Source organism: Pleurodeles waltl, chromosome 6, assembly GCF_031143425.1.
Source record: "Pleurodeles waltl isolate 20211129_DDA chromosome 6, aPleWal1.hap1.20221129, whole genome shotgun sequence".
NCBI lineage: Eukaryota > Metazoa > Chordata > Amphibia > Caudata > Salamandridae > Pleurodeles > Pleurodeles waltl.
In genome coordinates this window covers 1,216,390,576-1,216,405,484 of record NC_090445.1, presented here as the reverse complement: position 1 = coordinate 1,216,405,484, position 14,909 = coordinate 1,216,390,576, and the positions used below count along the sequence as shown (strand labels likewise).

Here is a 14,909-nt window from a genome sequence, read left to right as displayed (position 1 = left end):
AAATCAGCTGTGATCAACCGTTAGTAGTGTCATAGTCAGGGCCTGAGGATGGTAGTCTCCAGTGTTAAAAGGAATACCACTTTGGGTGGTCCTCAAAAACTTTAAAAGAATCTAACACTTGTTGAGCAATATACCATAATTACAGAGAGCACTGGTCAAAAGACTTGTGACACAGGTATCTTGCAGCAGAAAAAAATAGGACTGCAACAAAAGATAAAACTAGGAGAAGGTTGTCATGTGAACACTCCACCAAGGATTTTCAACCATACACTACACCTTTCCAAGAGAATGTCTGCGGTCAAGTGGAGTAGATTCAGATTCAATAACTTTAATCGGGTGCTATAGTAGTAGCCACTCCAAAAATAAAACACAGCAATAGAAATACATTAAGTGCAACTCAAAATACGCTAGCAAACAATCTCATTGCAAAAATGTACATTGCACTTCAATAAATATACATGCATATACATACATACAGTTAAAAAAAATAAGTCAAACTGTGTTGTGCTTTGGGATTGCACAGCAGCTCTCAGAAAGGACTCAACATAGTAGCACACCTCATCATCAATCAATTGCTGCCTAAATTTCTGAAGTTTCATGAATGGAATTAAAAATTGTTTAGTGTACTTTATATAAAATTAACAGAAACAAGTACAATGAAACAGTTTGGCCAGAACTAATGACATGTGCAAGGAATAGTGCCAAGATTTCTCTGGCATCCCAGCGGAAAACATGGTAAAAACGTAACTGTATCTGCCCTAAATCGAAATAACACACAACGTTTCCAAAGCCCTTGTGCACAAAAAAGATAATTAGTCAATGGGCTACCTGGCGCCAGGCTAACATAAGTTGCAACGGTGAGCTTAGACTTTTCCGTGGTAACCCTAAGGGATCGGACGTGGTTAAGTAGAAATGATTGCACATACTTTTTTATTTATGCTACTGCTAGAGCTAGGTTCGGAGAATCCATGAGGCAGCCTGATCTCTTGAAAGATTTTCTTCAGGTAAGCTACCCAGGAGATGAAGAGGCCTTTGTCGCACGCAACGCAATCATTAATATCATCTCCAGCTAAGGACACTTCCTCAGTTGTCCAGATGACTAATCGTAACAGAGGAGGGTATTCCCTAATGGGATCGCCCAAGTAGCTCAAGCTCAACTTCTCAAGACAACTAAAATGAGAGGATGATAGATGGACAGAAAGTGCTTTTCTACAACATCGGTTTTCCGCCACCTGAATAGCTTCACAGTTTACAATGCCCCATATCTCGACCCCATATGCTGCAATGGGAACAAATTGAGTCACATAATCTGAAGCAGCGGAAGAAGAGCCCCCCCCCCACCCCCGAGGTTGAGGTAGGCTAAAAAGCAATCCTATTGTCCTGGATAGCTTCACCTGGCGCTGTGCAATGCTGGGAGCCCATAAACCGGTTGCAACAAATGTAATCCCTAAATATGTAAAAATTGCCAGTGCTTTGTAAACAAGTTGTATCAACAGCAAGAGAGGAAAGCTGAGTGCATTTGGGGCCACAGGCCATAATATATGATTTGGAAAAGCTGGTTTCAAATCAAGACCAGCCATAAATAATATTTTGACATAAATATCATGTGTTAAACATGATGTTCGAAAATATTGTCTCATTGGAGTTAATAATAGAGGGACCTGTAATAATAATAGTAAATGTGGGAAGAGTAGACTACAGCATCACAATATGGAAAGCCTTTAAGGCAGTTCTCCGGAACCAAGCCATTTGCACGGTAGTGGGCCTAAACCATGCCTGGATCTAAAATGTTACTGTAATAAAGTAAGAAATAATAGAGCTAGAAAAGAATAAAGCACAAACCAACTCTCAGCATGAGTCATTCTGTCAATGATAAAGTAGAGGGAATATAGGTCTCTAATGTAAAATAAGGCCAAAAAGTGTATATTATGCCAGCAAAATCACATAAAGAAGGCTGAAATTACAGCTGGTAAAAAACTGGTATGGCTGGGTAGGTGGGATGAAGAGAGTAGATGATCTCAAGGATCTGAAATGCAGCTGGGGAAAAGCTGAGAGGGGACAAAGAGAGAAAGACACATATACACCATATGTAAAGAACCTATATGGGACTTGTGAACGCACTATCAAAACTAACAAGCAGGATTTTGTTGACAACTGTACTCATTTGGGAACAAAGGAAGAGCCTAGTGGGGCACTAAAGGGTGAGGAGATCGCAGATGCAATATCATAACTGCAGGTTGGCAATGATGTGTAGCTTAAGGGGGTTACCCACCAGGGAGGCGGGCAGTTAGCACTTGGTCTGCACATGGCCATGATCACACTCACTAGAAAAGGAGGAAAGCCACCCTCCTCCTCCTCCCCATGGATTGTACTTCATATTGACCAATCTTGTTGATAAAGACCAAGGTATTAGTTCTTTGCAAACCCCCTACACACATGTATTGACACCCTTGTGCACCAGGGCTAGTGGGGCTTTATGCCTGGGTGAGCCACTAGACACAACCTTAAGAGGCTCCGGAATACTTTTGGATACACCACTGTGGTGACTGAACCGACAGTGGCGACTCTCTTGATGGGAAAAAAGTATTTGACTCGGTAGAGTGGGGCTTTATGTTCGCCATCTTGCATAGGATGAGCTTTGTGGTGAATTTCATTTCATGAGTCTGACTATTATTCACAGGGCTGAAGGACAGGATGTGGATGTGAGTGACTGGCCAGTTGTCAGATCCGTTTCCACTAATGAGAGGTACAAGGCAGGGTTATCCGTTATCATTTGTAGTCTTTCACTGAAAATCGTTTACAGCACTGCACCTGTCTGATGATTGTGGGATTGAAGAGGCAGGCAGAGGATTGATGAAGTGCTTGATTGTCTAAAAGAGTGTTCTGCTGCCAGCTTCATTAATGGTGCTGGCATAGCATTTGGCTGACATATTAAGTTGTCTGAATGGTTCATGAGGAAACGTCATAGTGTAAGATCATTGGGGTATCTGTTTTTCTTCGACTTTCTTACCTGTCTACAGATGGAGCATTGCTATGCCACCAGATTCAAGCTAGCCTGGATGATGAGGGATGATACCCTAAAACCGGTCCCAGGATACTTGTTTCTGGTACAGGAAAGACCTGACCTGGTCTAGCAGTTCAGGCTGGACTGTTCCCATTGTGACCAGGGTCAAGACTGATTTGTGTATGGCTGGATCCATATGGTGCGGAAAGCAAAAAAACTGATGGCTTAAACCCAGATCTGGGAATGTGGGTGAATGTTTTATTTGTTCCACATTCTGTCCATTATCTGTTCTTTTTGCATTTTTTGTCCTAAGTGGGAACGGTATGCCCAGACGTGAGTCCTGCACTTGCTATGCCCCAGATTTAAGCTAGCCTGGCTGATGAGGTGTGATACCCCGAAACCGATCCCAGGATGCTTGTTTCAGGTCCAGGTAGGACCCGGTCTGGCATTTCGGGCAAGACTGTTCCCATGGGGAAGAGGGTCAAAACTGATTTGTATACGGCTTGTTCCAAACTGGGGTGTCATGGTGAGCAAAATAAAATGATGGATTAATCCCAGTGTGACAGTTTGAACAGTATAAAGGCAACGGAGAGATATGTCATTGATTATATAAGTGGTTTATTCTAAATAATTGATAGTAATAAAGGGTTGTGATAGTGGTGGTTGTTCTTCCCGCACTTGTGAGCTTGTTTGTCTGCTTTGTCCCCTTCCCGGGTTGGTGGTGTCTTATAATTGTTTCTTCTCTTTCGGGTTTCGTGGTGGCTGGTCCTCTCAGGGGAATCCAGGATGGAACCGAAAATAGAAGGACAAAACGCCGGGTAAGTATAGGGTCCTATAATAGGGTTTCCCCTCTTTTCCCTAACATGGACTGGGGAAGAAAGGAAAAGAACACAAGGAGGGGTTTGGTGGTCGTGAGGAAGTGAGGAAGAAAAAATGTGTCCACACAAAACAAAACCTAATAGGGGTGTTGTAAAGGTGCCACACAGGTGCTGGTTGTTGTGCCCCTTCTTAGTTCCCCTGTTCTCCTTTCCCCTCCTCTATATCCCCTCCCCAGTCCCTTTTCTAGTTGTGCCCCTCTTTGGTGTCCACAAGGACCGTACCTTGGTTAGCCACGACCCTCCAGGGTCGTGGCTGGCGTTGTAGCAGTCCTCTGTCTGCACTCTCCTCTCAGGGTTTCTTTGCGCGGTCTCTCCGGGGTCCCCAGGCTTTCCTCGACCTTCTTTCCAATGCGGTATTAATCTCGGGTGCTCCCGCTCGCTCTCCTCCTCTCCGACGGGCTCTCCTTCTCGGTCCGGCGCATTTTCTTTTCTACCCTCTTCGTGCCGGGAAACCGTAATGGTTTCCCCGGCAACGCGAGGCTGGCAGCCTCGCTCTCGGCGTGTTTCCCCGGCTACGGGGAGACGCGGCAGTGACGTATCGGCACTGTCCGATACGTCATCAGGAGCGTTTTGTAACGGGAACACCCCGTTACACACCCCCCCCCACGAAAGGTCCTGTTTGAGGACCTTAGTAGAGTCCGGGAATCGAGACAAATAATCAGCCGGGGCTTGCAGGGGACCTGATATTTGACGGACCTGAAAGGAAAATGGTTGGAGTTCAAGGAACCATCTCAAAATCCTTGAATTCGTATCTTTATGCGGAGCTAACCACGTGAGGGGAGCATGGTCCGTAAACAGTACAAAAGACCGCCCTAACAGGTAATATTGTAAAGTCTCCACGGCCCACTTGATGGCCAGACATTCTTTTTCGATGGTAGGATAGTGTCGTTCTCTGGGAAATAGCTTCCTACTGATATATACTACTGGGTGATCCCTACCGTCCCCATCTGGTTGGGTCAGTACTCCCCCCAACCCCACATCAGAGGCATCCGTATATAGATGGAAGGGTTTGGAAAAATCTGGACACCGCAGAATGGGATCCCTAGTCAAACAGGACTTTAGGTGTTCAAAGCTAGCCGTCTGTTGCTCAGAAAAAGGGACTAACCGATTAGGATGTGATTTAGACAGAAGATCGGTGAGGGGCGCGGCTAGAGTGGAATAGTCGGGTATGAACCGTCGATAGTAGCCCACCAACCCGAGGAATGAACGCAATTCTTTTTTTGTTGTTGGGTTAGGTGCATTTAGAATGGGGTCTACTTTCTTAGTTTGAGGTTGCAGGTTCCCCTGACTGATTTTTTATCCTAAGTATGATATGTCTGATTGTCCTATGACGCACTTTTTGGGGTTGGCGGTTAAGCCAGCATTTGCAAGAGTGTGGAATATCTGTTGTAAATGTCGTAGATGATCAACCCAAGTTTCACTAAAGATAACAACGTCATCCAGGTAAGCTGCTGTAAATGTTTGAAATGGATTCAACAGCCTATCCATTAACCGTTGGAACGTGGCTGGGGCTCCATGTAGTCCGAACGGTAACACAGTGAACTGATAAAGACCGGACTGCGTGGCAAAAGCCGTTTTCTCCTTATCTTCTGGGGCTAATGGAATCTGCCAATATCCTTTAGTCAAATCTAGTGTGGACATATACCTTGCTTTTCCCAGTTTTTCTAGTACGTCATCCACTCTAGGTATGGGATATGTGTCAAACATGGAATTTTCGTTCAGCTTACGGAAGTCAATACAGAATCGAATAGTACCGTCAGGTTTCGGTACTAGAACAACTGGTGAGCACCAGGGACTAGTGGAAGGTTCTATCACGCCTAGTTCTAACATTTTCTGGATTTCGTTCTCCATAATCTGTCTCCTAGCCTCGGGGATACGGTATGGCCTTAATCTGACAATTTTACCCGGTGTAGTCCTTATCTTATGGGTTATCATGGTGGTTTTACCTGGTATTTCTGAAAAGAACTTTCTGAAGGGTTTTAGTAGGCTATATACCTGTTCCTTTTCTGAGTTCGTTAAGATTTTGTTTATTACGGGTAGCCCCTCCCCATCATGGTATTCGGTTGGGTAAAACTCGATATGCCAGTTTTTGCTGGGACCTACAATTTGGCCCATTGCTACGATGGTGTTGGAATTGTTTGGTTCCTCCCATTTTTTCAAGAGATTTATGTGATAAATTTGGGTTTTCTGAGGAGTGGTCGATACTTCAACTAGGTAAGTGACTGGAGACACGGATCGTAACACCTTATAGGGACCCTGCAACTTGGCCACCAATTTTTGTTCGGATGTGGGACGCATAAGTAGTACTTGATCTCCAGGTTGTAAAACCCGTAACTTACTTCCTCGGTCATAATACTGTTTTTGGTTTTGTTGAGCGTGTTCCATATTGGCTCTGACTGTTTCCCATAAATCGTGGAGTTGAGAACGTAAATTGTGGGTATACTCTAATAAAGGTTTTCCCCCTTCCTCTGCCTCTTCCTCCCAAGTTTCAATGGCCATGTCCAACAGGGACCTTGGCTGTCTCCCGAACACGAGCTCAAAAGGGCTATGGCCTGTTGAGGCCTGTTCATGGGTTCGTATTGCGTATAATACTAATGGTAACTTCTGATCCCAGTCTCTTCCCGTGTCCTCCACTACTTTCTTTAGTAGAGTTTTTATGGTTCGGTTGTACCTTTCCACCAGCCCGTCCGTCTGTGGATGGTACACCGAAGTTCGAATTTGTGAAATACCTAATGTCTTACACACCTGCTTCATAAGTGTAGACATAAAAGGGGTTCCCTGGTCGGTGAGTATTTCACGTGGGAATCCAATTCGAGAAAAGACAGTTATCATAGCTTGGGCAACAGTCTTGGTTGTCATGCTTTTTAGAGGTACAGCCTCGGGATATCGAGTGGCATAATCAACCATAACTAAGATATACGTGTGACCTTTAGTCGAGGGTACCACAGGACCGATCAAATCCATTCCTATCCTACTAAAAGGTATATCTATGATGGGTAGGGGCATTAAGGGTGCTTTTTTAGGTTTACCTGGTTCAGTGAGTTGGCACCTGGGACATTGGGAGCAATAATTGCGCATATGGGCAAAAACCCCCGGCCAATAAAACCGTCGAAGAAGGTACTCCTCGGTTTTGTCCCTCCCATAATGACCCCCACCTGGTTGACAATGAGCCAAAGTGAGGACTTGTTCTCTATAATACTCGGGCACTAACAATTGGAGTTTATGGTCCCCCGTACGAGTAGTGGTTACCCTGTATAAAAGATTTTTCTTAATTAAGAAGTAGGGACCCACCTCCTCGGTTTCTTCTGATTTAGCAGACTTCCAGGCGTGGGCAAGAGAAGGGTCCTCTCTCTGTCGTTGGGGAAAACTGATAGGTACCTCATGTGTTTCTGCCACAAGCCCTAGATTATGTCCCGATCCCTCTCTTTCCCGATGATTTACTTTGTCTGCCCGTTTCTCCCTACGTGACAATTTCCTACGGGTTGTGGGACATTCAATATCGCTGTTAGAAAAAGGAGCTTCCCCCACCAGTCTTGTGTCCATTTGGGTTTTCTGACGTGATCCAGAAGTTCTGAGAAATGTTCATAATCTGTCCCAATGATACACTCCTCGATCAAATCGGTCATTATCCCCATGGGGAGGACATCCCGATAATTTCTCCACTCTATTATTAGATCATGTAATGGATATTGCTCTTTATCCCCGTGAATACAGCAAATATTCACCCAGCGCTCTCCTTCCTTTCCTGCCATGTTTACTATATCGTTTCTTACTACGGATTGACTGCACCCGGAATCAATAAGGGCGCATACCGCTCGTCCATTAATTTGCAGGGTATGTTTATACTTCAGGTTACCTCGGCCTGTACACAGTACCCGTCGTCGAGTTACTCCGATTTCCATTGGCTCACTACTATCTAGTTTTCTTGGACACATACGGGGGATGTGTCCTCATTCCCCACAGTTGTAACATTGAGGTCCAGTCACTGGCGGTTGGTCTATGGGCCGGCGAGTAATGGGTTCGTCGGGGAGGGTTCTGGATGGGTTTCTGAGGTTGGGTATCCCTGGTTTTACGCTGGGTCGGGTTGGTACATTCTTGACATCCACCGAACGATGATAGGCACATGCCAGATCGATCGCCATTTCCGTATTTACTTTAGGATGTTGACGAATCCAATGTTTTGTTGCTGTAGGTAAAGCATCAAGATATTGTTCGAGTACGATTGTTTGGATCACTTCTTCTCTACTATTACCGGAGGGACCCAACCACTTCAAAGCCAAATCCTTTACACGATAGTAAAAAGTTCGGGGGTCTTCATTCGGTCCCCATTTGATTTTCCGGAATTTGACCCTATAATATTCAGTGTCATGTCCCACCCGTTCTAGGATACTAGTCTTTATTTCTTGGTATGGCGTGGTTCCCCCCGGGTTTGCTGCTTGGTATGCTGCTTGTAATATCCCTGTAAGTAAGGGCGCTGCATACTGCCCCCATCTGTCCTCAGGCCATTGGGCAGATGAAGCTACCCTCTCGAAATTAGTAAAAAAGGCTTCAGGGTCTTCACCCTCTTGATACTTCTGTAACACAGAACTTGGGACATTGGGGTGAACCTTACTAGCAGCAATAGTTTCAGTTAATTTCTTCATGGCCGTCTCGTGGACTAATTGATTATTTGCAAGGATGGTGGCCTGGCTCTTCAGAGCGGACTGCAGGGCTTCCCTGTCCTCTTTTACTTCTCGCTGGTGCGCCTCCCACACCAGTTGCAGGTGTCGCTGTCCTTCGGCCAATTGCTTAATCATATCCTCCAACGAGGGGGTGTCGCTCATGATTGCCACTGTTCGGTTGTCTGGGAGGCGTCCTAAACAACTATCCCACTTCTGACACCACTGTGACAGTTCGAACAGTATAAAGGCAACGGAGAGATATGTCGTTGATTATATAAGTGGTTTATTCTAAATAATTGATAGTAATAAAGGGTTGTGATAGTGGTGGTTGTTCTTCCCGCACTTGTGAGCTTGTTCGTCTGCTTTGTCCCCTTCCCGGGTTGGTGGTGTCTTCTAATTGTTTCTTCTCTTTCGGGTTTCGTGGTGGCTGGTCCTCTCAGGGGAATCCAGGATGGAACAGAAAATAGAAGGACAAAACGCCGGGTAAGTATAGGGTCCTATAATAGGGTTTCCCCTCTTTTCCCTAACATGGACTGGGGAAGAAAGGAAAAGAACACAAGGAGGGGTTTGGTGGTCGTGAGGAAGTGAGGAAGAAAAAATGTGTCCACACAAAACAAAACCTAATAGGGGTGTTGTAAAGGTGCCACACAGGTGCTGGTTGTTGTGCCCCTTCTTAGTTCCCCTGTTCTCCTTTCCCCTCCTCTATATCCCCTCCCCAGTCCCTTTTTTAGTTGTGCCCCTCTTTGGTGTCCACAAGGACCGTACCTTGGTTAGCCACGACCCTCCAGGGTCGTGGCTGGCGTTGTAGCAGTCCTCCATCTGCACTCTCCTCTCAGGGTTTCTTTGCGCGGTCTCTCCGGGGTCCCCAGGCTTTCCTCGACCTTCTTTCCAATGCGGTATTACTCTCGGGTGCTCCCGCTCGCTCTCCTCCTCTCCGACGGGCTCTCCTTCTCGGTCCGCCGCGTTTTCTTTTCTACCCTCCTCGTGCCGGGAAACCGTAATGGTTTCCCCGGCAACGCGAGGCTGGCAGCCTCGCTCTCGGCGTGTTTCCCCAGCAACGGGGAGACGCGGCAGTGACGTATCGGCACTGTCCGATACGTCATCAGGAGCGTTTTGTAACGGGAACACCCCGTTACACCCAGATCTGTGACTGTGGTTGAATATTTGATTAGTGCCACATTCCGTCCACTGTTCTTTTTGCATTCGTTATGCAAGATTTTGGCCTGCACTTGCACATTTTAGTTGGAACATGACACTTTATGTGGTTTTGCAGAAATACATTGAAGTCATTCAGAAGAGTGCAACATCATGTAGTTGACAAGGCGAGAAATACATTTGAGATTGGGGTTGCCCTTGGAGGAGCCTTTGAAGGTTCTGAAGATTTGTTGTACTCTTTTGGGCTGACCTCAGTGTGCTGGTTGGACGTGGAGCAGAAAACTGCAATAGCGAGGTGGTTAGACCAGTCCAGTGTCTGGGAGTTTTATATTGGATAGTTGGTGATGGTGAGAAGATGAGTGTGTTTTGTTGATTGGTAATATGCTGAACCAAAGTGTGTCAATGAGGTTCAGAAGGATCAAGCCTCGAAAAATCATAAAATTGTTCCTAGACCTGCAGGTCAAGTAACTTAAATAATCTACTTGACTTAACTGTAATGTACTTGACCCGTAAATGGGTCTCAAATTGTGTGATCGTAGGCAAATATTTCATTTTACAGAGTCGCCTTATTCTTAATTCTCACATATGAGTGCATCTTCAAATATGTGAGTTCAGCATTTCTGCTGTACAAAAAACCTCTTGTTTGATTAAATAGACTAAATGTTTGCTCCATGTATAATAAGGATCTAGTCCGCATAGAGGGTACACAAGATCCGTGACTAGTCTTAGTTTACTAATATCACTGACATCAGGGCAGAAGTATTTCCTACTCACTTTTATTAAATATATCACTAAAGCATGCTGTGGTAGCACACTGTCATTTACAGACAGTACATTTCCAGAAAATGTCCACAAATCTTTCCATTAACTTGTAGCTTTACTGATAAAACTATGTAGTGTATTAATAAACTGTGAAAACTGGGTTTCAGAAAACATATTTATCATTTACACATCACTAAGTAAAGTGTTCCTATTTGTTTTCAACCTATTAAAATATTTTTTTTCTTCACATTGAAGAACAGAAAATGGACTTTCATAGCTACGGGCCTATTTTGAAATGTTTGTACAGTTGACTCAGTCATTTAAATGTCGTGTGTTAGGAAAAACCCACACAGCCTTTCGTTTCACACTTTTTACAGCAGGCCAGACAGATCACCTTACAAATCCTGTAACTCTGCAGTGAGAATGAAAGAAGACAAATTGACTTTTGACCTCTGTCTCTGAACACAGAGAAAATGTGACAAGAACAACATTAGAAGGTGTCTTTTTCACTTTCTGACAGAAAAGAACACCTGTTGTCAACTTGCCAGAAGGGGTGAGTAGATCCTAAAAATAGCACAACCAGATAAAATATGACCCACCATAGCGAATGGGCGAGTAGATTTTCGAGACCTGAGAATGATTCTTGTATTTTTCATGTTTACCCTGTCTGGTTGGATAAAGCCACCCAGGAGGGTGGTGTAGGTGTGCTGGATGGATGAAGTAAAGAAGAGGTGTGAGAATTCGCCAATTATGTAATTGTGTCCAGGAGGTCAATAGATGACATGGAAGTTGGTGGACTGAGATGCTAAGAGTGGAAAGTGGTATGTGAGGAGATCCAGAGAGTCAAGTGTTGCTTGTTTGTCTAGGGTGTAGAAAAAGGAGGATTTGCGAATAAAAGTGAGGCATTCTCCCATTTTATGTACGTGGTCCACATGTTGAAAGACAGCCTCTGTGAACAATAAGGTTTATGATGTTTGAGGATGTGATGGGTTAGCCCTGTTTCTGTGATGAAAATTGTGCCAATCATGCAACAGGTAATGAGGTTGCCAATGTTTGAAGCGTGGAGAAGTGCAGAACATGCAATAAAGAGCACATGCTTGAATGTGTGTTTGGTAGTTTAAGGTTGTGCAGAGAAATACTAATGTTGCATGATTAAATTAAGATTCAAATTACCTTGCCATTTTCAAGATAGATGAACATGGACAATAAGCTAGAGCTAGTCATTCAAAACTCCTCATAGCCCACTCTTCCCAAATCTACCTGAATCAGACGCCACATTGTGTTGCTTATGTTGCCCTGGCTAAGGTGGTAACCATAAACAGCCACAACATTTATTAGACAGATTTAGTAATTGTAAACGTGCATACCTGTTCCATCAGGAATCGACCTCACAAATGTTGGCAACATTTTAACTGATGCTGTTGGATTGAAATCCCTAGAGAGACCGTTCTCCATCTCTGTGCGAAAGCGTGACATGATATCCAACATTGTTTCATCAGAAAGCCGCATGGCATAGAGGTATTTGTCAATCTGAAAACATATCAGTAAACACATTTCAGAGAATAATTGAACCCACAGGCAGTACCAAAACAGCTGGCCACAAACAAATAAACGGGGCAGTTTCTTTTAGCCAAATGAAATTATTTTTGATAATTTTAATGTTAACAAAAATCAATGTAACAAGTACAGTGATACATTGGAATGTAAATTATGCAATATCATATAAAGTAATGTGTGAACAGGTACATCTAGAGGTTGTATTTTGTCCCTCAAATTCAGTACCAAATTCTTAGGTTGTGTTACTGAAATGAATATTGTTACTTTAATTTTTTTCAAAAAAGGTGATAGAGGGAGAGCTTGGTCACACCTAAGACAGCAGCCTTTTAATCTTACTCCACAGAACAGTGTCCCTTGGTACCTAGTTATGCATTATGGATTGTCGATGATCATGCTAAAAGGAACCCATTAGAGGATGAAACAGACTAGAAGGTGTTAGTGATGTCACTAGCCGTGAACATATTCTTGCTGGCCTTCTGTGACACACTGAAGAGGATGTCCCCCCACTCCCTGGTGTGCCTGGCACTGTGATGATGTCACTGCAGTGAGGCTCACTGCACCAGCTTCCCTTTGACATTCTGATGTCCTGCCAATAGTTATGCCTATAACCAATAATCATCGTGTAGGACTCCTGACCAGCCACCAAGGATGCTAAGAAATTCAGTATAAATATGACATCTGACTGGTCAATACCCCCACTAGCACCTCTCAACCTCCCAGACTGACCTACTGGGTCTAACTGTGCCATGTGCTCAAGAAACCCTGATATAGCCAGAAGCAGGCAGTGTTGCCAGAATGAGCTAGGTCTCATGCAAATTGGGTAGGTAAAATCATTTGAGCAAATGCCCAAATATTGGGTTATTTTAAAATGACTTTGAGCTATTTTCTAAAGTACTTAGCTCAGATGTTGTGGTATTGTAGGGACTAGATTTTAGTAGTAAACTGTATTGCCTGTGGTTCAGCTGGTGACAGGCAAGGTCTCTGCTACTCTAGCCAAATCTTGCACTGATCATGAGCTAAGAAGTATACTCGAAACACTTAAAAGAACGGCTTTGTCACTCATATTTCCATAGACAACTCTCAACCAACCCACCTGCCTTTTTCAAGTACACTGATAGTAGCTTCTATGAAAAATGTGAGTCTAATAATAATCTTTTTCATTCAGCACTGTAGTAGTATATGCCACTATGTCCCTATTTAAACACCCCATCTTTGTTGGCCATCACATTTACTTCCCAAACACAGCTTAAGTAATAAAGCAGATTAAGCAGTCTTTTGAACACACTCTGCTTATCCTTTGAGATTGAGTTTGCCTGTTTATCTTAAAAAAGAAAATTACAGGCCTTGGCACAATACAGGAGAAAACTAGGAGAGAGATTTAAACACTCGTGTAGAAAAAACCAGCAATTTTAAAAGAGACCAAGAATTCAATTTAAACAGTCATTGGGGGGGAGGAGAACAGTTTTAAAGTTTCAAGAATGCACAGCATAAGTCTGTGTACTTACCATCTTCTTTATTCTTCTGCTCACTGAGCTGTTTGGGCCCCACAGAATATGCAGCTACAAAATGGAATTGGCTGTCTTGGGGTTCCCTCCACAAACTTAAAGGGCCTGGGCAGTATGAGAGGAAGGCTCAGGGCTGCTTGGGACAGGCTGGTGGACAGGGAGCTGCTCTGCTAAACAGAATCCCCTTGGATATACATAGGCTCAACTTACACTTTTCAGGTCCTGGTCAACCTTGCAGGTAAGGTACATAACAGCCACAGATGCAATGCTCCTGGCACCAAGGTAATAATACCAAGATACTAGCTGTAACAATAAGACTCAGAATGCTGCACGATTTATCAGCCAAATATTAGCTTTAAACAGATTTAAAAAATTGTGGGTTCTGAAAATACACACATTTTCGACTCAAATATACAATTTTTAATTTTGGTATGCATAGAAAGCTACCAGCAGCTCACAAGCCGCCAGCTGGATAATCCTGTATGAGACTGTCACTTGGTTAGTTTAGATTGGCACAAGAAATAAACAAATGAAAGTTTTACAAACCTTCACCCGGATGAATAGAAATATCAACAGCAGGGTAATATTTGCTTCCTTCGTCTTTAATGAAAACAGGGCCTTCCTCAACTGTCTAGGAGAATTTTCAATTTTATTACAAGACAGGAGGAACATATTAAGCACGTTCAAAACATATCATAACTGTCAGCTGAACTGGTTTAAATAAAAAGTCTTAACTGCTGACACCCTGGACCAATCTGCAGATTTTAGGATGTCCTCTAATTTATCTCCAGCCCAGAAGGCCTTTGAAGCCATAACTTCCCTGGCAGAACGAGCCCCAAAACACCCTTTATTCAACCCAGACAAAGCCATTAGTCATCTGACCCATCAACTCAAAATAGTTGAAGTCACAGAAGTAAACAGCTTGCGTAATAATGTTAACAACTGGACGGTGGATGTTCTCAGATGCCTTTACATACTATTTGAAGCACTACACACAATTTAGGGTGTATAGGAAATGCTGAGAACTCTACAGAGGTGAAGGCATTCTTAGTATGCCTTGTGATAGCAAAATTAACTCCAACCGGGGAAAATGCATCAAAGACATCTCTAGCAATCTAACATCCGACAGCCTTCTCAACAAGCATAATAATGTTATCAACTTAGCAGACAATAAAGTAAAATAAACATTGTCATTATCTTCCCATAACTGGAACAACTGTGAAATCAAGTCAACATCCCATAAAGTGGAGTATCTTGGTTTAGTAGGATTTGCTTATCTAATCCCCTTTAGCAGTCTGTATATTGATAGGTGTTCCCCAACTCACTTCCCTTTAACTTTCTGATGTCATGCAAATACCTATGACCTGAACCCAATAATCACCCTGAC

At 43.6% G+C, this 14,909-nt stretch overlaps 1 protein-coding gene across 1 annotated transcript in view; it reads right to left on the bottom strand.

The window, feature by feature from the left end:
- The window catches only part of HK1 (hexokinase 1), a 1,372,133-nt gene that overhangs the window by 1,282,000 nt on the left and 75,224 nt on the right, over positions 1-14,909 (bottom strand). The window contains exon 2 of the mRNA XM_069240524.1: positions 11,828-11,990. Within this exon, the coding sequence (XP_069096625.1) occupies positions 11,828-11,990 (163 nt within the window). The remainder of the gene's footprint in view (positions 1-11,827; positions 11,991-14,909) is intronic.